General features: G+C 44.0%; 1 protein-coding gene across 17 annotated transcripts in view; it reads right to left on the reverse strand.

The window, feature by feature from the left end:
- The window catches only part of DDX19B (DEAD-box helicase 19B), a 44263-nt gene that overhangs the window by 12450 nt on the left and 9665 nt on the right, over positions 1-22148 (reverse strand). For 6 of the 17 annotated variants that reach the window (XR_010152161.1, XR_010152162.1, XM_054668014.2 and 3 more), the window contains 4 exons: positions 8802-8850; positions 6510-6563; positions 5353-5488; positions 3868-3960 (listed from right to left, as the gene is read on the reverse strand). Coding sequence is in view for 10 of the 17 variants with exons in the window: in XM_054668014.2 (XP_054523989.1) it covers positions 3868-3960; positions 5353-5488; positions 6510-6563; positions 8802-8850 (332 nt within the window). In the remaining 7 variants the exon portion in view is untranslated. Of the gene's footprint in view, positions 1-1744; positions 1854-3867; positions 3961-5352; positions 5489-6509; positions 6564-8801; positions 8851-22148 lie in introns of those variants that run through there. The other 11 variants (XR_010152163.1, XM_054668015.1, XM_063796201.1 and 8 more) reach the window with 6 other exon arrangements.

Consider the following 22148-nt stretch of genomic DNA (forward strand, 5'->3'; position numbering starts at 1 on the left):
TCTAATACTGTCAATCTAAAAATGAGCTTCTTGGCTAGGCCCAATGGCTCATGCCTGTAACCCTAGCACTTTGGGAAGGCAAGGTGGGAAGCGTGCTTGAGCGTAGGAGTTCAAGACAAGTCTGGGCAACAAAGTAAGACCCCATCTCCACCAAAAGAAAACCCCAAAACAAAACAAAAAAAAGCCTGAAGGCCGGGCGCAGTGGCTCACGCCTGTGATCCCAGCACTTTGGGAGGCTGAGGCAGGCGGATCACCTGAGGTTGGGAGTTCGAGACCAGCCTGATTAACATGGAGAAACCCCATCTCTACTAAAAATACAAAATTAGCCAGGCATGGTGGCACATGCCTGTAATCCCAGCTACTTGGGAGGTGGAGGCAGGAGAATCGCTTGAACCTGGAAGGCAGAGATTGCGGTGAGCCGAGATTGCGCCATTGCACTCCAGCCTGGGCAACAAGAGCAAAACTCCGTCTCAAAAAAAAAAAAAAAAAAAAAAAAAGCCTAGTGTGGTGCCTCATACCTGTAATCCCAACACTTTGGGGGGTTTGAGACCAGCCTGGGCAACATAGCACAACTCTGTCTCTGATAAAAATATAAAAATTAGGCCGGGCACGGTGGCTCACGCCTGTAATCTCAGCACTTTGGGAGGCCGAGGCGGCTGGATCACAAGGTCAGGAGTTCAAGACCAGCCTGGCCAACATGGTGAAACCCCATCTCTACTAAAAATACAAAAAAAAAAAAATTAGCTGGGCATGGTGGAGCGTGCCTGTAATCCCAGCTACTCCGGAGGCTGAGGCAGGAGAATTACTTGAACCCAGACCTGGGAGGTGGTGGTTACAGTGAGCCAAGATCACGCCACTGCACTCCAGCCTGGGCTACAGAGCGAGACTCTGTCTCAAAAAAAAAAAAATTGTATAAAAATTAGCCAGGCATGGTGGCTTGCACCTGTGGCCCCAGCTACTTGGGTGGGAGGCCGAGGTGGGAGGATTGCTTGCGCCCAGGAGGCAGAGGTTGCAGTGAGCCAAGATGGTGCCAGTGCACCTAGCCTGGATAACAGAGTGAGACCCTGTCTCAAAAAAAAAAAAAAATTGGGGGAGGCCAAGGTGGGAGGATTGCTTGAGGCCACGAGATTAAGACCAGTCTGGGCAACATAGCAAGACCCCATCTCTATTAAATAAAGAAACTTAGCCAGGCATGGCAGCACGTGCCTGTAGTCCTAGCTACCTGGGAGGCTGAGGCAGGAGGATTGCTTATGTCCAGGTGCTCAGGGTGCAGTGAGCTATGACTACACTGCTGTACTCCTGCCTAGGTGACAGAGTGAGACCTTATCTCCCAGAAAAAAAAAAAGTTAGCATCTACAAAAATATTAGATCCACAAATATAAATGATCAGTATGAAACCATGTAATAAATACTCCATTTATTTACCCTAAGCATGCTCAAAGTGCCAAGCTTAAAAAAAGACACTATCCATCTGGAGAAAATGTCACTGTTATGACACAGAACAAAAAACTTTGAGAAAATACAGACCTAAAATATCTATTTTTATTTTTATTTATGATTTTTTGAGACAGGGTCTCACTCTTGCTCAGGCTGGAGGGCAGTGGCACAATCTTTGCTCACTGTAGCCTCAATCTTCTGGGCTCAGGTTATCCTCCTACTTCAGCCTCCCTAGTAGCTAGGACTACAGGCACATGCCACCATACTTGGCTACTTTTTTATGTTTATAGTATAGACAGGGTCTCACCATGTTGCCCAGGCTGGTCTTGAACTCCTGGGCTCAAGCGATCTGCCTGCCTCGGCCTCTCAAAGTATTGGGATTACAGGCATGAGCCACCACACTTGCCCTAAAATATCTATTTTTAGACAAAAAAAAAAAAAAAGGAGATTCAGAATTTAGCATTATATGCAGAATTGTATATAATCATATAAAATATAGGATCAATCTGTATTAAAATTCCATCATGCTCTAGAATCTTGTTACTCAGAATGTGATCTGAAACCAGCAGCATCAGCATCACCTGCAAGCTTATTAGAAATGTTGACACTCAGTCCCCACGTAGACCTACTAAATTCAGACCCTGCATTTTAATAAATGTCTATGAGATTTGTATGCCTATGAAAGTGGGAGATGCCCTGCACCAGGAAACCACCTTAGTAACTGTATTATTCATGTCTCCTAGAGCTGTTTGGCTTCTATTATATTTGACACAATAGCTTTTATATATCAATACAATGAAATCATGGTGCATATACGATATAAATGTATATTTACCAACATAGGAAGATGATCATATAATTAAAAAACACAGCATGTAAAACATTATTTATATGTCACCTTTTTTTGTTTGTTTGAGATGGAGTCTCGCTCTGTTGCCCAGGCTGGAGTGCAGTGGCGTGATCTCGGCTCACTGCAAGCTCTGCCTCCCAGGTTCATGCCATTCTCCTGCCTCAGCCTCCCATGTAGCTGGGACCACAGGCGCCCACCACCACGCCCAGCTAATTTTTTGTATTTTTAGTAGAGATGGGGTTTCACCGTGTTAGCCAGGATGGTCTCGATCTGCGGAGCTTGTGATCCACCTGCCTAGGCCTCCCAAAGTGCTGGGATTACAGGCATGAGCCACTGCTCCTGGCCATATGTCAACTTTTTTTTTTTTTTTTTTTTGAGATGGAGTTTTGCTCTTGTTGCCCAGGCTGGAGTGCAATGGCATGATCTCAGCTCACTGTAACCCCTGCCTCCCAGGTTCAACCGATTCTCCTGCCTCAGCCTCCCAAGTAGCTGGGTTTACAGGCGCCTGCCACCACACCAGCTAATTTTTTTTTTGTATTTTTAGTAGAGACAGGGTTTTGCCATGTTGGTCAGCCTGGTCTCAAACTCCTGACGTCAGACACCTGCCTCGGCCTCCCAAAGTGCTGGGATTATAGGCATGAGCCACCACCCCGGTCATATATGTCAACTTTTTTAAAAGTTATATGTTTACATAGAGAAAAGTCTAGAAGTCTCCACTCCAAAATGTTAATAATGTGGGGAGAGGGAGATTACAGATGATTTTTTTTCTTTTTTTTTCTTTTTTTTTTCATTTTTGAGATGGAGTCTCACTCTGTTGCCCAGGCTGGAGTGCACTGGTGTGATCTCAGCTCCCTGTAGCCTCCACCTCCGGGGTTCAAGCGATTCTTGTGCCTCAGCTTCCCGAGTAGCTGGAACTACAGGAGCACACCAAGACACCTGGCTAACTTTTGTATTTTTTTAGTAGAGTCGGGTTTCATCATGTTGGCCAGGCTGGTCTCGAACACTTGACCTCAAGAGATCCTCCTGCCTTGGCCTCCCAAAGTGTTGGGATTACAGGCATGAGCCACTGCACCTGGCCCCCTTGACTTTTTTTTTTTTTTTTTTTGAGACAAAGTCTCGCTCTGTCACCCAGGCTGGAGTGCAGTGACATGATCTCGGCTCACTGCAACCTCTGCCTCCCGGGTTCAAGCAAATCTTGTGCCTCAGCCTCTTCTTTTTCTCTTTCGAGACAGGGTCTTGCTTTGTTGCCCAGAATGGAGTACAATGGTATGATCATGGTTCACTGCAACCTCAAACTCCTGGGCTCAAGTGATCCTCCTGCCTCAGCCTCCTGAGTAGCTGGGACTACAGCTGCATGCCACCATGCCTGGCCACGTTTATAACGTTTTTTTTTTGTTGAGACAGGGTCTTGCTACATTGCCCAGGCTGGTCTTGAACTCCTGGCCTGAAACGATCCTCCTGCCTTGCCTCTCAGGTTGCTGGGATTATAGGCATAAGCCACCTTGCTGGCCTGTGAAAATAATAATAGTTTTCAAAAATAGAAAATCTAAAAGGAAATGGAGTTGTAATAGGACACATACGGCTCAGCAAGCATCAGTGGCAATGCGTTCTCTTGTATCTTGGATGGACGATTGAAACCCATGGCATAGACTCCTTGGAGAAGCTGTGGTTTCCTAGAAAAACAGTTAAAGATGAAAGTCACAGTCTCTTTGGTTGAGGAAAGCAGCAAAATATCTGGAGGATTTTTCTCTTTTACTGTTTACACATAGTTTTTTGTTTGTTTGTTTTTGAGCAGAGTCTCGATCTATTGCCCAGGCTGCAGTGCAAAGGTGCAGTCTCGGCTCACTGCAACATCCACCTTCCGGGTTCAAGCAATTCTCGTGCCTCAGCCTCCCGAATAGCTGGGATTACAGGCGCATGGCACCATGCCCCGCTAATTTTTTTTTTTTTTTTTTTTTTTTGAGACAGAGTCTCGCTCTGTCACCCAGGCTGGAGTGCAGTGGCGCGATCTCGGCTCACTGCAACCTCCGTCTCCCAGGTTCACGCCATTCTCCTACCTCAACCTCCTGAGTACCTGGGACTATAGGCGCCCGCCAACAGGCCCTGCTAATTTTTTTTGTATTTTTAGTAGAGATGGGGTTTCACCATGTTAGCCAGGATGATCTCAATCTCTGGACCTCGTGATCTGCCTGCCTCAGCCTCCCAAAGTCCTGGGATTACAGGCGTGAGCCACCGCGCCTGGACTAATTTTTGTATTTTCAGTAGAGACAGGGTTTCACCATGTTGGCCACGCTGGTCTTGAACTCCTGACCTCAAGTGGTCTGCCTGCCTTAGCCTCTCAAAGTGCTGGGATTACAGGCATGAGCCACTATGCCTGGCCTACACATAGTTTGTAATCAACAATAATTGAGCTGTGGTGAACTGAATACATGTTAGTACAGCTAAAGCTTTTATCCATCATCTGGAAATTTTACTAAATATCCCAAAGCATCTACAGTATTTATGTATATTTTTTAGATGGAGTCTGGTCTCGCTATGTTGCCCAGGCTGGTCTGCAACTCCTGGCCTCAAGTGATCCTCTCACCTTGGCCTCCAAAAGTGCTGGGATTACAGGTGTGCACCACGGCACCCAGCTAAATTCTTTTATAAAACTTGGTTAGCAGCTGGGTGCGGTGGCTCATGCCTGTAATCTCAGCGCTTTGGGAGGCCGAGGCAAGTGGATCATGAGTTCAGGAGATCAAGATCAGCCTGGCCAACATAGTGAAACCCCATCTCTACTAAAAATACAAAAAGTAGCCAGGCGTGGTGGTGTGCACCTGTAATCTCAGCTACTTGGGAGGCCGAGGCAGGAGAATCACTTGAACCCGGGAGGTGGAGGTTGCAGTGAGCCGAGATCGCGCTACTGCACTCCAGCCTGGGCAACAGAGTGAGACTGTGTCTCAAAAACAAGAAAAAAAACTTGGTTAGCTAAAACTGCTCTGTTGTGGTCAAAAGATATCTATAACAGACCTAGGATCTCTATTTCAGTGCAAAGGGGAAGAGTCAGAAGGTGAATAAATACTCACAGCCGAAGCTCTTCAAAAGACTTCACCGAGTACAGAGGGGAGTTTGGATCCCGCTGCAGGACTTCCACTTGGTTTGTGTTATCAACAAGGTTGCTTCTGATCAGCTTGTTGAGTAAGGACTGGGCAGCTCTGTCCTCTGTCAGGAAAAAGAAAGCAAAGAATTTTAAAAAGTCCTTGAAACCTACCAGGCGTTTACTCTAATTCAACTGCCATTTGTATTTTAAATAATAATGTACTGAACATTCAAATTCAAGGTACGTCATAGTTTTGACTTATAAATTAAAATAGTTTTATTAAAGAAAAAAGTTATGATACATCATCCATTTAGGCCTCATATTCTTTTCCAGACTCTATTCTAACAGCCCTCTTTTCCTGCAGTTATCTATTCCTCCTATCCAGACCCACATATTTACTCCCCAATTTGTACTATATATAAACCTAAAGTAATTAATGTAGCAATCACAACAATAAAAAAAAAACAGGAATTAACAAAGTCTGTACCTTAATATTGGACAAGTTGGTCTCGTCATCCATGTCAAATGTGTCAAAATAACATTAAGCTTAATTTTACTGGACAATAGAGATGCAACTGAAAATTTTTTATAATGCCCTATTCAACTGTTCAGTTGTTAAATGTAAAATTTCTCTAAACGTAAACCATTAGAACTCCTTCACCTACTGACTATTTATATTGAACTTTTTTTTTTTTTTTTTTTTTTTTGAGACAGAGTCTCGCTCTTTCGCCCAGGCTAGAGTGCAGTGGCTCGATCTCGGCTCACGGCAAGCTCTGCTTCCCGGGTTCATGCCATTCTTCTGCCTCAGCATCCCAAGTAGCTGGGATTACAGGCATCCGCCACCATGCCTGGCTAATTTTTTTTTTTTTTTTTTTTTTGTATTTTTAGTGGAGACGGGGTTTCACCGTGTTAGCCAGGATGGTCTCGATCTCCTGACCTCGTGATCTGCCCACCTCGGCCTCCCAAAGTGCTGGGATTACAGGCGTGAGCCACCGTGCCCGGCCCCTATATTGAACTTTTATGCTAGCACTGTATCGCCTATTAAAGTCAAGCCAAACTGGGTATAAAAATGAAGCCTCATAACAATCCACTTTCTTAGAATGTAGAAGCTTGTTATTATATAAAGCTCCACGGCTGTGTTACCTTTCTCTTCTTCATCTGTCTTCTCTGCATTGGCATTGGTCTTGACAACAGCACCTTTATAGACACAAAGCGGCCATCATTCAAAATCGCATCCCATACCCAACAGTTCGGACAATTCAAATTCTATGACACTAGAAGTTTTTGTAAAGGCCTGGGGAGCAAAAAATAAATGAGGAAACCGAGCCGCTGATAAAAACATTTTATTGTCCCTAAATAAACAAAGGTGTAAAACACTGTTGCTCACATATATATAGATAGATAGATATTTATTATTTATTTATTTTTGAGATGGAGTCTCGCTCTGTCGCCCAGGCTGGAGTGCAGTGGTGCGATCTCAACTCACTACAAGCTCTGCCTCCCAGGTTCACGCCATTCTCTTGCCTCAGCCTCCCAAGTAGCTGGGATTACAGGCACCCGCCACCACACCCAGCTAATTTTTTTTGTATTTTTAGTAGAGACAGGGTTTCACCATGTTAGCCAGGCTGGTCTTGATCTCTTGACCTCGTGATCCGCCTGCCTTGGCCTCCCAAAGTGCTGGGATTACAGGCGTGAGCTACCGTGCCCGGCCTCTGTTGCTCATATTCTTTCCTATTCTAGGTCTCCTCTCCGTACCTCAAAACCTGTTATTTCCCTCATTGAATCAATACTTCTTAAATATTATAGAAAGATTAGAGCAATTAGTGATCAGAAACCACCTTGATGCTCAACAGAGGAATATCTATGCAAATCGTATTTTATCAATAGGTGAACACAATAATGCCATTAAAATTCATGTATATAACAAATGAGCAGTAAGACCAACAAAAAAAATTCATGCAAATAAATTTTTTTTTTCTTTTTTTGAGATGCAGTCTCACTCTTACCCAGCCTGGAGTGCAGTGGTGCGATCTCGGCTCACTGCAACCTCTGCCTCCCAGGTTCAAGAGATTCCACTGTTTCAGTATCCTGAGTAGCTGGGATTACAGGGGTGCACCACCACACCTGGCAAATGTTTGTATTTTTAGTAGAGATGGGGTTTCACCATGTTAGTCAGGCTGGTTTCAAACTCCTGACCTCAGGTTATCCGCCAGCCTTGGCTTCCCAAAGTGCTGGGATTACAGGTGTGAGCCACCACACCCGGCCTATAAATTGATTAATATAAATTTATAGTCGAATGATACTGTGGTTATATAAAATCATACAAAAAAGATTGTAAGTGAATTTTGAGAAAGGCAAATGTTACATTTCCTTCCTGTAATATTAAGTACATCAACAATAATTTAATGGAAATCTTAACTTTGGATAAATATGATTTCAGAATAATTAGGATAGGTAAACTGTCACATTGCTCATACTTTGTCTATCTCATCCCAAATTGAGAACATTAAGAAAAAAATTAGTCTTTGTCAATGTAGTCCGATGGTTAATAATTAGTCCCACTTAAGTAGCCTCATTCTTTGTTCCCCCCACACCCTTGCTATCAGTGTGCAATCCTCATTCTTGTATTAAAAACACTTTGAAACCAGGTGTAATATCTCACTCCTGTAATCCCAGCACTTTGGGAGGCTGAGGCGGGAGGACTGCTTGAGCCTAGGAGTTAGAAACCAACCTGGGCAACGCAGGGAGTCCTCATCTCTATAAAAAAACAAAAATACCTGGGCACAGTGGCTCACACCTATAATCCCAGCACTTTGGGAGGCCGAGGCCGGTGGATCATGAGGTCAGGAGATTGAGACCATCCTGGCTAACACAGTGAAACCCCATCTCTACTAAAAATACAAAACATTAGCCAGGCGTGGTGGCAGGTGCCTGTAGTCCCAGCTACCTGGGAGGCTGAGGCAGGAGAATGGTGTGAAGCCGGGAGGCGGAGCTTGCAGTGAGCTGAGATCGAGCCACTGCACTCCAGCCTGGGCAACAGAGCGAGACTCTGTCTCAAAAAAATAAAAAATAAGAAATAAAAATTAGTTGGGCGTAGTGGGTTGTGCCTGTAGTCCCAGCTACTCAGGAGGCTGAGGTGGAGGATCACTTGAGTCTGGGAGGTTGAGGCTCCAGTGAACCATGACTGAACCACTGCACTCCAGCCTGGGCAACAGAGCAAGACCCTGTCTCTTAAAAAGTAAACAGAAACAAAAAAATAAATAAAAACACTTTGGTCATACAATCCAGTTTGTTGATTTACAAATCAAATGGTACCAGTATCTGCCAATGCCCTGCCTGGTACAAATACAATTTTTTTTCCAGACAGTTGTTATGCCAGAACAAAAATACTGAAGGAAATCACATTTGTTTTCAAACTAGCTATTAGTTACTTACCATTGGTATCTGGTTTGATTTTCTCTTCCTTAAGATGCAAGTTGCTCAACTAAATGGAGAATATGGGGGAGGGGGAAAGTGTCAGGAAAAGCACTTAAAAAGATTTGGAATCAACAGAGCCTCCCTAATGAAGCTGGGGATAAAACAGCCATTCTCAAGGTATATTCATTAGGACCAATTCATTGGGTTGTTCCGTTTACTAAATGTCTGATGAGAATAAACAAAATTTCCCATAAATACATCCGTGGAAAAAAATGCTCCAAATCTGTACCTTCTACTTAAAATTCTGTGAGAGAATTGTAATTTGTGAGTTTGCTTAATGCCCTGATTATAAACTTTCTCTCTTTGTAGAATATCATTAGAGTTGTCATTCTCTCATATTTCTTTTGTGTGTGTGGGGGGGAATCGCTCCATTCCAAATCATATTTCAAACAAGAGGAAATTTAAAGAGATTTTGAAAAATGCAGTCATACTTTGGAGAACACTGGGAAGGGAGGATGGTGATGAAAAGCATCTGTAAAGCCAGGTGCGGTGGCTCGCGCCTGTAATCCCAACACTTTGGGAGGCTCAGGCAGGCAGATCACGAGGTCAAGAGATCGAGACCATCCTGGCCAACATGGTGAAACCCCGTCTCTACCAAAAATACAAAAATTAGCTGGGCGTGGTGGTGCATGCCTGTAGTCCCAGCTACTTGGGAGGCTGAGGCAGGAGAATCGCTTGAACCCAGGAGGCGGAGGTTGCAGTGAGCCAAGATCACGCCACTACACCCCAGACTGGCAACAGAGTGAAACTCCGTCTCACAAAAAAAAAAAAAAAGAAAAGAAAAGAAAAGAAAAGCATCTGTGGGTAGGAATCAGTCATACTGCAGGATACGTTAGAGCTGTAAGACCACAGTATGCTGATGTGCAGCCTCACATTCAAGTCACCTTTTGCTGGTGTCTGATACTGTAGTTGGGAACAGCCTGAAGCATTGTGGCACACTGTGTAATTAAAATACCCACTGGGCTGAAGTGGAAATAGAAAGGAAAGAGACATTTCAAAGAATAATTACTAAGACTTTGATCAAATACTGTATATTAGGGATATCCTAGCAGGTCTTATCTCCTCTGTTAGAATGCAAATACCTTCCTGACAGGGCCTATTTCGTTTTCTACTGCTCCTTGAGGAGCAGGGCTACCCCACAGGAAATGTGCCCAGAGTAGCATATTTCTATTTTTGGTCTTCGGATGCAGTACAGAGCAAAGTAAGTGCTCTAGTTGTAAATTTTTTGTTTGTTTGTTTTTTGAGACAGAGTCTTGCTCTGTCACCTGGACTGGAGTGTAGGGGCGCGATCTCAGCTCACTGCAAGCTCTGCCTTCCGGGTTCACACCATTCTACTGCCTCAGCCTCCCGAGCAGCTGGGACTACAGGCACCCGCCACCACGCCCGGCTGATTTTTTGTATTTTTTTTTTTTTAAGAGATGGGGTTTCACGGTGTTAGTCAGGATGGTCTTCATCTCCTGACCTCGTGATCCGCCTGCCTCAGCCTCCCAAAGTGCTGGGATTACAGATATGAGCTGCCGCGCCCGGCCTTTCTAGTCGTACATTTTTATTAAAAACAAAACAAAACAAAAAAGCCTTTTTTTTTTTTTTTGAGACAGAGTCTCGCTCTGTTGCCCAGGCTGGAGTGCAGTGGCCTGATCTCAGCTCACTGTAAGCTCCGCCTCCCGGGTTCATGCCATTCTCCTGCCTCAGCCTCCGGAGTAGCTGGGACTACAGGCGTCCGCTACCACCCCCAGCTAATTTTTTTGTATTTTTAGTAGAGGCAGGGTTTCATCATGTTAGCCAGGATGTTCTCAATCTCCTGACCTCGTGATCTCCCTGCCTCGGCCTCCCAAAGTGCTGGGATTACAGGCATGAGCCACCGCACCTGGCCAAAAAAGACTTTTTTAAAGGTCAGAAAGCATCTGTAAGTCTTGGACCCCAGCACAGGGATTAGATAGATGGAAAGTCTGGCGTGAGTAAGTAACCTTTCAAGCTAAAGCCAACCCTAATCATAAAATATCAAGCAGGGCCTAAGACATCATCTAGTAAAAAGAAAATGAAAATCACAACCTAATGGTTCTTTCTTTTTTTTCTGCAGACGAGGTCTCACTCTGTTGGCCAGGCTGGAGTGGTGCAGTGGCATGATCATGGCTCATTGAAGCCTCAACCTCCTAAGGCTCAGGCAATCCTCCTGCCTTAGCCTCCCAAGTAGCTGAGACTACAGGCACTCACCACCATGTCCAGCTAATTTTTTTTTTTTGAGGCAGAGTCTTGCTCTGTTGCCAGGATGGAGTGCAGTGGTGTTATCTCAGATCACTGCAACCTCCGCCTCCTGGGTTCAAACGATTCTCCTGCTTCAGCCTCCCAAGTAGCTGAGACTACAGGCATGCACCACCATACCCAGCTAATTTTTGTATTTTTAGTAGAGACAGGGTTTCACCACATTGGCCAGGATGGTCTCAATCTCTTGACCTCATGATCCGCCCACCTTGGCCTCCTAAAATGCTGGGATTACAGGCATGAGCCACTGCGCCCAGCCTGCCCAGCTAATCTTTTATTGTAGAGTTGGGATCTTACTGTGTTGCTCAGGCTGGTCTTGAGCTCCTGGGCTCAAGCGATCCTCCTGCCTCAGCCTCCCAAAGTGCTGGAATTATAAGTGTGAACTACGCATTAGGCCGCATTTCTGTTGTCCCTCTAAGTCCAAGAACAGGCGAAAGGGGAAGGAGGGTAGAGAGGAGAGAACAAAAAAATGTTTTAATTGGTGGTTTGTTGAGAATGGAGGAGCCCCATTTCTATTTCTCTTTTTTTTTTTTTTTTTTTTTTGAGACGGAGTCTCGCCCTGTCGCCCAGGCTAGAATGCAGTGGTGCGATCTTGGCCCACTGCAACCTCCGCCTCCTGGGTTCAAGCAATTCTCCTACCCCAGCCTCCCAAGTAGCTGGGATTACAGGCGTGTGCAATTACGCCCAGCTAATTTTTGAATTTTTAGTAGAGACGGGGTTTCACTATGTTGGTCAGGCTGGTCTCGAACTCTCAACCTCGTGATCCACCCGCCTCGGCCTACCAAAGTGCTGGGATTACAGGCGTGAGCCACTGCACCCAGCCAGGAGCCCCATTTCTTTTTGTTTGTTTGTTTGTTTTGTTTTTTGAGATGGAGTCTCGCTCTGTCGCCCAGGCTGAAGTGCAGTGGCGTGATCTTGGCTCACTGCAAGCTCTGCCTCCCAGGTTCACGCCATTCTCCTGCCTCAGCCTCCGGAGTAGCTGGGACTACAGGCACCCACCACCATGCCCGACTATCTTTTTATATTTTTAGTAGAGTCGGGGTTTCACCGTGTTAGCCAGGATGGTCTCGATCTCCTGACCTCGTGATCTGCCCGCCTCGGCCTCCCGAAGTGCTGGGATTACAGGCATAAGCCACCGCGCCCAGCCTCCCATTTCTATTCATGGAAATGGACAAGAAGTTTCTGGTCCCTTTCTGCTTTGGTGTTGGGAAAGAGGAAAAAGAAAGGGAACACATTAAAGAGATTAGAAAAAAGCAAATTAACAAAAAGGAAACCATTCAACTGGAGAAAGCCGACTGAAAAACAAACAACAAAAAAGAAATCATTATAAAGCAGCAAAAATCCTTCACTAATTCTGAAGGATAAAGAATACACTAATGGGGGAGGGCAGTGGGGGACAGCATTAGGAAAAAGAGCTAATACATGTGGGGCTTAATACTTAGGTGATGGGTTGATAGGTGCAGCAAACCACCATGGTACATGTTTACCTATGTAACAAACATGCACATCCTGCACATGCACCCTAGAACTTTAAAAAAAAAAAAAACAGCTGGGCACAGTGGCTCACGCCTGTAATCCCAGCACTTTGGGAGGCTGAAGTGGGAGGCTCCCTTGAGGCCAGGAGTTTGAGACAAGCCTGGGCAACACAGTGAGACTCCACCTCTATAAAGATTAAAAATAAAAATATTGACAGGGCATGGTGGCTTGTGACTTGAATCCCAGCACTTTTGGAGGCCAAGGAGGGAGGATCCTTGGAACTCATGGAGTTCGAGACAAGCCTGGGTAACATAGTGAGACCCCATCTCCTAAAAAATAAATAAATAGGCTGGGCATGGTGGCTCATTCCTGTAATCCCAGAGCTTTGGGAGGCTGAGGCAGGCTGATCACCTGAGGTCAGGAGTTCGAGACCAGCCTGACCAACATGGTAAAACCCCGTCTCTACTAAAAAAATATAAAAAAATTAGCCAGGTGTGGTGGCGCATGCCTGTAATCCCAGCTACTCAGGAGGCTGAGGCAGGAGAATCACTTGAACCTGGGAGTTGGAGGTTGCAGTGAGCCAAGATCACACCATTGCACTCCAGCCTGGGCAACAGAGTGAGACTCTGTCTTAAAAATAAATAAATAAATAGACCGGGTGTGGTGGCTCACGCCTGTAATCCCAGCACTTTGGGAGGCCGAGGCAGGTGGATCACCTGAGGTCAGGAGTTCGAGACCAGACTGGCCAACATGGTGAAACCCTGTCTCTACTAAAAATATAAAAACTAGCTGGGCATGGTGGTGGGTGCCTGTAATCCCAGCTACTCAGGAGGCTGAGGCAGGAGAATTACTTGAACCCAGGAGACAGAGGTTGCAGTGTGCCGACATGGTGCCACTGCACTCCAGCCTTGGCAGCAGAGTGAGACTCCGTCTCAAAAAAAATAAATAAATAAAAATAAATACATAAATAAATAATAAATTTAAATAAATTTTAAAATAAAATAAATAAATATATTAGCTGGGCATGGTGGTATGTGCCCATAGTCCCAGCTACCAGGGAGGCTGAGGTGGGAGGATTGCTTGAGCCCAGGAGTTCCAGGTTACAGCGTGCTATGATCTTGCCACTGCATTCCAGCCTGGGTGACAGAATGAGACCCCATCTCTATTAAAAAAAATACACACATATATATACACACACACACATATATACATACACACACACACACACACATATATATACATATGGCCAGATGTGATGGCTTACGCCTGTAATCCTAGTACTTTGGGAGGCCGAGATGGATGGATTGCCTGAGCTCAGGAGTTCGAGACCACTGTGGGCAACATGATGAAACCCCATCTCTACTGAAATATGAAAAATTGGCTGGGCATGGAGGCACGTGCTTGTAATCCCACCTACTTAGGAAGCTGAGGCATGAGAATCGCTTGAACCCGGGAGGCAGAGGTTGCAGTGAGCCGAGATGGTGCCACTGCACTCCAGCCTGGGAGACAGTGCGAGACTCTTGTCTCCAAAAAATAAAAAATAAAAAAAAGACATATTATTTCATAGACAATATTAATCTTAAAGATTAATGATGCAGCTGCTTTGGAAAACATCCTGGCACTTTCTCAAAAGTTAAACACAGAATTACTATATAATCCAGCAGTCCCACTTCTAGATATATACCCGAGTATTGAAACTATATGTCCACACAAAAACTTGTACATTAATCAAAAGCAGTATTATTCATAGTAGCTAAAAAGTAGAAATAATCCAAATGTCCAGAAATTGATAAGTGGATAAATAAAATGTGGTATATCCACACAATGGAATATTATTTGGCAACAATAAGGAATAAAGTACTGATACATGCTACAACTAATGAACCTTAGTTCATTATACTAAATAAAAGGAGCCAGTCACAAAGGATCACATACCGTATGTTCCCATTTATATGAAATGTTTAAAAGAGGCAAATCTAAAGAGACAGAAAGTAGATTAGTGATTGCCTAGAGCTGGGGAGTTTGTAGGGAAACGGGGAGTAACTGCTAATGTGTACAGAGTTTCCTTTTGGGGTGATGAAAATGTTCTAAAATTGACTGTGATATAAGCTACACACTTCTGAATACATCAACCATCAGTGAACTGTACACTTTAATCTCACCATAATGTCATAATAATAGGGTCTCAAGATTCTGTTTCATAAAATGCAGGAATTTGTTGTTGTAAGGTTAATAAAATGGCTAGTTTGGGCCTGCTAAAAACAGCGAGAGTTAATAATTTCATACCTGAGTTTTTATTATCACTGGATTCATTATTATGAGTTTCTGTTCTATCCAAAAGATAACTCTATGATGCAAACTCAAGCCAAAAAGAAAATGTCAAAGCTACCTACTCCTAACAAACCCTCTTAGGCACATTAATAGGTTAAAACAATGACAATTTAATCTGACCTGAATGGCCGGGTGCGGTGGCTCATGCCTATAATCCCAGCACTTTGGAAGGCCAAGGCAGGTGATAGCTTGAGCTCAGGAACTTGAGACTGCCCTGAGCAACATGGTGAAACCCTATGTCTACAAAACATACAAAAATTTGCCAGGTGTGGCGGTGCACACCTGTAGTCCCAGCTACTTGCAAGGCTGAGGTGGGAGGACTGCATGAGCCTGGGAGGTCAAGGGTGCAGTGAGCCATGTACACACCACTGCATTCCAGCCTGGGTGACAAAGTAAGACTCTATTTCAAAAAAAACAACAACAACAAACAACAACAAAAACAACAACAAAACTGACCTAACAAGAAGTTAGTTAAAATAGTCAAAACTCTCAGAACTAAAAAATAAAAAAAACAGGCCGGGTGCTGTGGGTCATGCCTGTAATCCCAGCACTTTGGGAGGCTGAGGCGGGCGGATCACGAGGTCAGAAGATCGAGACCATCCTGGCTAACACGGTGAAACCTCATCTCTACCAAAAAAATACAAAAAAATTAGCTGGGCATGGTGGTGGGCGCCTGTAGTCCCAGCTACTCGGGAAGCTGAGGCAGGAGAATGGCGTGAACCCAGGAGGTGGAGCTTGCAGTGAGCCGAGCTTGCGCCACTGTACTCCAGCCTGGGCGACAGAGTGAGACTCTGTCTCAAAAAATAAATACATAAAAATTTAAAAAATAATAATTAAAAAAAAAACCTCTCAGAACTACTTGAAACACATATTTATCTCTACGTTGACTAATGATGTGTTTTTTTTCTAAGTGTATATTGTGCCTTGAGATATTGGCTAATAAAAATATGAAGCCAGCACACAGAAGCACAGGAAAGCATTATTTCATTTTTATCTCAGCCTTTATTACTTTTGTATTTGCTTTACAATGTACATAATATATTTAATAAAACAGTAAAGTATGCAATTTATAAATAGATATTTACATATTGAGAGTGAATGATCAAAAGTTTCTTTGCAACAAATAACAAACTACACAGTTCATTTACTCAGTTAACAATGCCTGCCAGGTTAGGCATGAGAAATGCTCAAATGGATAAGGGCCACAGTTAAGGGAGGGGATGCCATAATGAAAACAGAAGCATTAAGTGGAAGCAGGTATTCTGGGTCCTGAGACCTCCCTCACCCTTTCCTCCACCTAGATTCCAGAACACTGAGTCAGACCTCCACCATCTAGGCAGGAGTTTAGAGGATCCCTCTCTGCAAAATCTGGCCAGACCGGGAGGAAAGTTCTCAGGATGCTGACATAGACCACTAAAGATATATAGTTAAGGTCAGAATAGACAAGCCCCACTCATGTGTTTACAGCTTCCACTCAACTTTTTAGTCACTCACTCTTAAATATGAGTGGCCAAGCAAGGATTACAGACATCTGAGAAACAGTCATCACGAAAAAGTAGACACTGAAATATACAGATAAAACACGCCTCACATGAAACAGAGACTGAGCAGAGAGAAGAAGAAAAATATCCTCCAAATGATGAGGATATTATGACCATGAAAGCAGTACAGGGTATTGTCTGTAAAAAAGGAACAGTAAAGGAAGAAGAAAAAAGTTCCTGAAATTAAAAATAAGAAAGTAGAAGTGAAAATGAAATATACCAGACAGTACTTGAGAAAATCTCCCAGGAAATATAGAAAGAAAGAAAGAAAAAAAAAAAGAGACAAAGATGAAAAACAGAAGAAAAAAGAAAACCAAAGGACTTTTAAACGAATGGTGCTGGAACAATTAAGACAGCTCTGGCCAGGCGCGGTGGTTCACGCCTGTAATCCCAGCACTTTGGGAGGCCAAGGCGGATGGATCACCTGAGGTCAAGGGTTTGAGACCAGCCTGGCCAACATGGTGAAACCCTGTCTCTACTAAAAATACCAAAAGTAGCCAGGCTTGGTGGCAGGCGCCTGTAATTCCAGCTACTCGGGGGACTAAGGCAGGAGAATCGCTTGAACCCGGGAGGCGGAGGTTGCAGTGAGCTGAGATCACGCCACTGCACTCCAACCTGGGGGACAAGAGCGAGACTTTGTCTCAAAAAAAAAACAAAAAAGACATCTCTATGTGAAAAAGATGAACAGATGAACCTCGGCCAGGCACGGTGGCTCACGCCTGTAATCAAGCACTTTGGGAGGCCGAGGTGGGCAGATCATGAGGTCAGCAGTTTGAGACCAGCCTGGCCAATATGGTGAAACCCTGTCTCTACTAAAAATACAAAAATTAGCTGGGCATAGTGGTGGGTGCCTGTAATCCCAGCTACTAGGGAAGCTGAGGCAGGAGAATTGCTTGAACCCCGGAGGCGAGGGGTTGCAGTGAGCTGAGATTGCGCCACTGCACTCCAGCCTGGGAGACAGAGCCAGACTCCGCCTCAAAAAAAAAAAAAGATGAACCTCAATGCATACCCCTTATTAGAAAAAATTTAACTCAAAATGGAAAATGGATTACAGACATAAATGTAAAATTTAAAACTATAAGACTTCTAGAGAACACAGGAGAAAATCTTTGTGGCCTTGGATAAGGTGTGTATCTTGGAACACAAAAAGAACTAATCATCTAAAAATTGACAAATTAGGCCGGGCGCGGTGGCTCACGCCTGTAATCCCAGCACTTTGGGAGGCCGAGGTGGGCGGATCCCGAGGTCGGGAGGTCGAGAGCATCCTGGCTAACATGGTGAAACCCCATCTCTACTAAAAATACAAAAAAAAATTAGCCTGGCGTGGTGGTGGGCGCCTGTAGTCCCAGCTACTCGGGAGGCTGAGGCAGGAGAATGGCGTGAGCCTGAGAGGTGGAGCTTGCAGTGAGCTGAGATGGCACCACTGCACTCCAGCCCAGGCGACAGAGCAAGCCTCCATCTCAAAAACAAACAAACAAACAAAAATTGATAAATTAGGTTAATCAAAGTTGAAAATGTCTATTATTTGAAAAGTACTGTTGAAAAAAGACAAGTTGTAGTTTGAGAGAATATACGCAAAACATATCCGATAAAGAACTTATCATGCCTGTAATCCATCTCAGCAATCTGGGAGGCCCAGGTGGGCGGATTGCTTGAACCCAAGTGTTCCAAGACCAGCCTGGACAACATGGCAAAACCCTGTCTCTACAAAAAATACATACATTAGCCAGATGTGGTGGCGCATGCCTGTGGTCCCAGCTACTCTGGAGACAGGGTGGGAGAATCCCTTGAGCCCAGGAGGTGGAGGTTTCAGTGAGCCAAGATCGTGCCACTGCACTCTAGCCTGACTCTAGCCTGGGTGACAGAGTGAGACCCTGTCTCAAAAAAAACAAAAACAAAAACAAAAAACAGAACTTCTATCCAGAATATATAAAGAAACTTCCCAACTAAAAACAAAAACAATCCTACTTTAAAAATGGGCAAAAGGTTTGAAAAGCCACTTCAAAGATGTTACATACATGGCAAATAAGCACATGAAAAGATTGTCAACATCATTAGTCATTAGGGAGATATATAAGTTAAAACCACAGTGAGACACCAGCATGTACCTATTAGAATGAAGGAAACTGACAATACTGTGCAGGGAAGGATGTGGGGCAGTTGAAGCTCTCATCCATTGCTGTTGGAAAAGCAGAATGATACACTTTGGAAAATAGTTGGGCACATAACTTACAAAGTTAATCATATACCACATAACACAGTAAATCCTACTCTTTGATATTGACTTTACCCAAGAGAAATGCAAACATATGTCCATACAAAAATCTGTACCTTAATGTATAGAGTAGCTTTCTTCATATTGTCTCAGACTGAAAATTACTCAAGTGTCCATCAATAGAAGAATAAGCAAACTGTGTATATATATCCACAGTGGAATTCTACTCAGCAATAAAAAGGAATGAACTACTGATACATGCAACTTGGTTGAATTCTAAATGCATAATACTAAGTGGAAGAAGCCAGACTTTTCAAAAGGTTACATATTATATATATGATTCCATTTTATGACACGTTGGAAAACGCAAAACTATAATGACAGAAAACATATCAGCAGCTGCCAGAGAAGGGTGAGGAGAGGGAGTGAACTACAAGAAGTTGTAGTTCTTTGTAGAGAGGGTTTATGTGTTGCCTGTGGTGGTAGTTACACAACTGTATGCTTTTGTCAAAATTCATAGAACTGTACACTAACAAAGTTTAATTTTACTCTGTGTAAATTATACCTCCATAAACCTGACTTTTAAAAAAATTAAAGGGCTGGCCAGGTGTGGTGGCTCACGCCTGTAATTCTAGGACTTTGGGAGGCTGAGGCATGCGGATCACTTGAGGTCAGGAGTTCAAGACCAGCCCGGCCAACATGGTGAAACCCCACCTCTACTAAAAATACAAAAAGTAGCCAGGCATGGTGGCACATGCCTGTAATCCCAGCTACTCGGGAGGCTGAGGCAGGAGAATCGCTTGAACTCAAGAAGCAGAGGTTGCAGTGAGCCAAGATCGTGCCATTGCACTCCAGCCTGGCAGACAAGAGCGAAACTTCATTTCAAAAAAAAAAAAAATTAAAGGGCCAGTCCAACAGATCCAACATTCATCTCTAATAAGAGTTCTGGGAAAAGCTATGCAGTGGTGCGCACCTGTAGTCCCAGCTACGAGGGAGGCTGAGGCAGGAGGATCGCTTGAGCCCAGGAGTTCAAGGTTGTAGTACACTATGACCCAGGAGTTCAAGGTTGTAGTACACTATGATTCTGCCTGTGAATAGCTACTGCACTCCAGACTGGGCAACATAGACAGACACTGTCTTAAAAAAAAAGAAAAAAGAGAGAGAGAGAGAAAGAGAGAAAGTGAGTTCTGGAAAAGAGGGAATTAAGAAAAAACAAAGAAGAAGAAATCAGCAATGAAATTATTCAAGAAAAGTTCTCATAACTGAAGAACAAGAGTTTTTCAGATTGAAAGTACCCACACCCAGGGGCCAGTAATATGGATGAAAATACACCCATACCAAGACATATTACCATAAATTTTCTGAATATTAAAGACAAACAGAAGATTCTCCAAGCTTAGAAAGGGGAAAACAAGTCACATCAAGAATCAGGATGGTCTCAAACATTTCAACAACAAATACAGAAATCTAGAAGGCAATGGAACAATACATTTAAAATTTGGCAGGAAAATAATTTTCAACCTACAATTCTATACCCAGCCAAACTATTATCCAAATTACAGGGCAAAATTAGATTTTTTAAGACATGGAATATTCTTAAAGTAATTTACTTCCCATACACCTCCAGAAAGCTGACAGATGGCTGCACTAAAATAAGGAATAAATCAAGAAAGATGGAAAAGTAGGGGTACAGAAAGGAAGGGATCCAAGAGATCCAAAAGACAAGAGAAAGGAGGAAAGAATCTGCAGAATGAGGCTGAAGGGAAATTTGCCCTGTTCCCTCTATCCCCCAATATGAACTGTGCTCTAAAGACAGGAGTAACTAGTCCAATTTGAAGCAGACTTAAAGGCCTAGGAGAAATGGAATTGATAGAATACTTGATGAGTCTAAGCATCCTGAGATAAACTTAGACAACTGGAAGACAGTTTGGGGTTGAATTGATAATTAAGAAAAAAAAATGAAGCATAAACATAAGGCAATTAAGAATTCCAAGTAAAATAAATTTTATAGAAAAGTAAAGGGCCAGGCAAAGTGGCTCAGGCCTATAACCCAACACTTTGGGAGGCCGAGGTGGGAGGATGGCTTGAGCCCAGCAGGTCAAGACCAACCTGGGTAATATAGTGAGACCTCGTCTTCACAAAAAATTAAAAAGTTAGCTGCATATGTTGGCACATGCTTGTAGTCCCGGTTACTCAGGAAGCTGAGGTGGGAGGATCACTTGAGCCTGGGAAGGGGAGGTTGTAGTTGGCAAGAGATGGTGTCAATGCACTCCAGCCTGGGTGACAGGGCAAGACCCTCTCTCAAAAAATATATGTAAAGAAAGAAAGAAACAGAAAAAAGAGGCTGAATGCAGTGGCTCACACCTGTAATCCCAGCACTTTGGGAGGCTGAGGCAGGTGGATCACTTGCACGCTGGAGTTCGAGACCAGCCTGGGCAACATGGCAAGTCCCCATCTCTACAAAAAAAATACAAAAAGTAGTTGGGCATAGTGGCACATGACTACAGTCCCAGTTACTCAGGAGGCTGAGATGGGAGGATGGCTTGAGCCCGGGAGGCAGAGACTGCAGTGAGCCAAGATCACTCCACTGCACCCCAGCCTGGGCAACAGAGTGTGACCCTGTCTCCAAAAAAAAAAAAGGAGTTGCCTCTGGGGAGGAAAAGAATTGGCGGGAACCGTTGTTTTTAAAATAACTTCACTCTTTAAACAATGTGTATATACAACTTATTTTTTATCAGCTATAAAAATAAAAGACAAGGTTCTTATTCTTGAGGAAGTCATAGCAATAAGTACTAACAGAAGTAGGTTCAAAGCCTACTAGGATTTAAAGTGTTTCGGTGGGAGAAATTAATTCTACGCAGTAGTGTTTAACACATCTCTTGCTTACCATGTGTCAGGTCCAGAAAAAAAGAACAAAGTGAAGCCGATGAGGAAAGGATTTGCTGACTGCCACACCTACTGGGTCCATCACTTATCACTGAGGAAGCACACAAATATGAGCAAAGACATGGTCCCTGAGCCAAAGAAGCTCTGAATGTAGAGGTGGAGAATGACACCTAAAATAACTATTACAAACCGGGGCGGCCAGGAACAATGGCTCAGCCTGTAATCCTGGTGCTTTGAAAGGCCGAGGCAGGAAGATAGCTTGAGGCCAGGAGTTCCAGACCAGCCTGGGCAACCTAGCAAGACCATGTCTCTATTTCAATTAAAAACAAACAAAACACAATCTAGGGTGATGGGTGCAATCTATGATTCTTCCTGGTTCCAGGAAGACAGACAGGCAACTGAGCGCTTTACCGATAGGAGCACTCACCTGCGCTTACGTAACGCGGAGGCGGCTGCGTAAACAAAGCCAGCTCAGGGTCCAGGCTCCATCCCTATCCTCCCCGCCACCCCATCCAGCCTCTAATCAACCTGGGAAGCATTCTTTCCCAGGGACCAAGTCTCCGACCAGAACTAGTCCCCTGACCCTTTTAGGGC

Source organism: Pan troglodytes, chromosome 18 (assembly GCF_028858775.2).
Source record: "Pan troglodytes isolate AG18354 chromosome 18, NHGRI_mPanTro3-v2.0_pri, whole genome shotgun sequence".
Lineage (NCBI taxonomy): Eukaryota > Metazoa > Chordata > Mammalia > Primates > Hominidae > Pan > Pan troglodytes.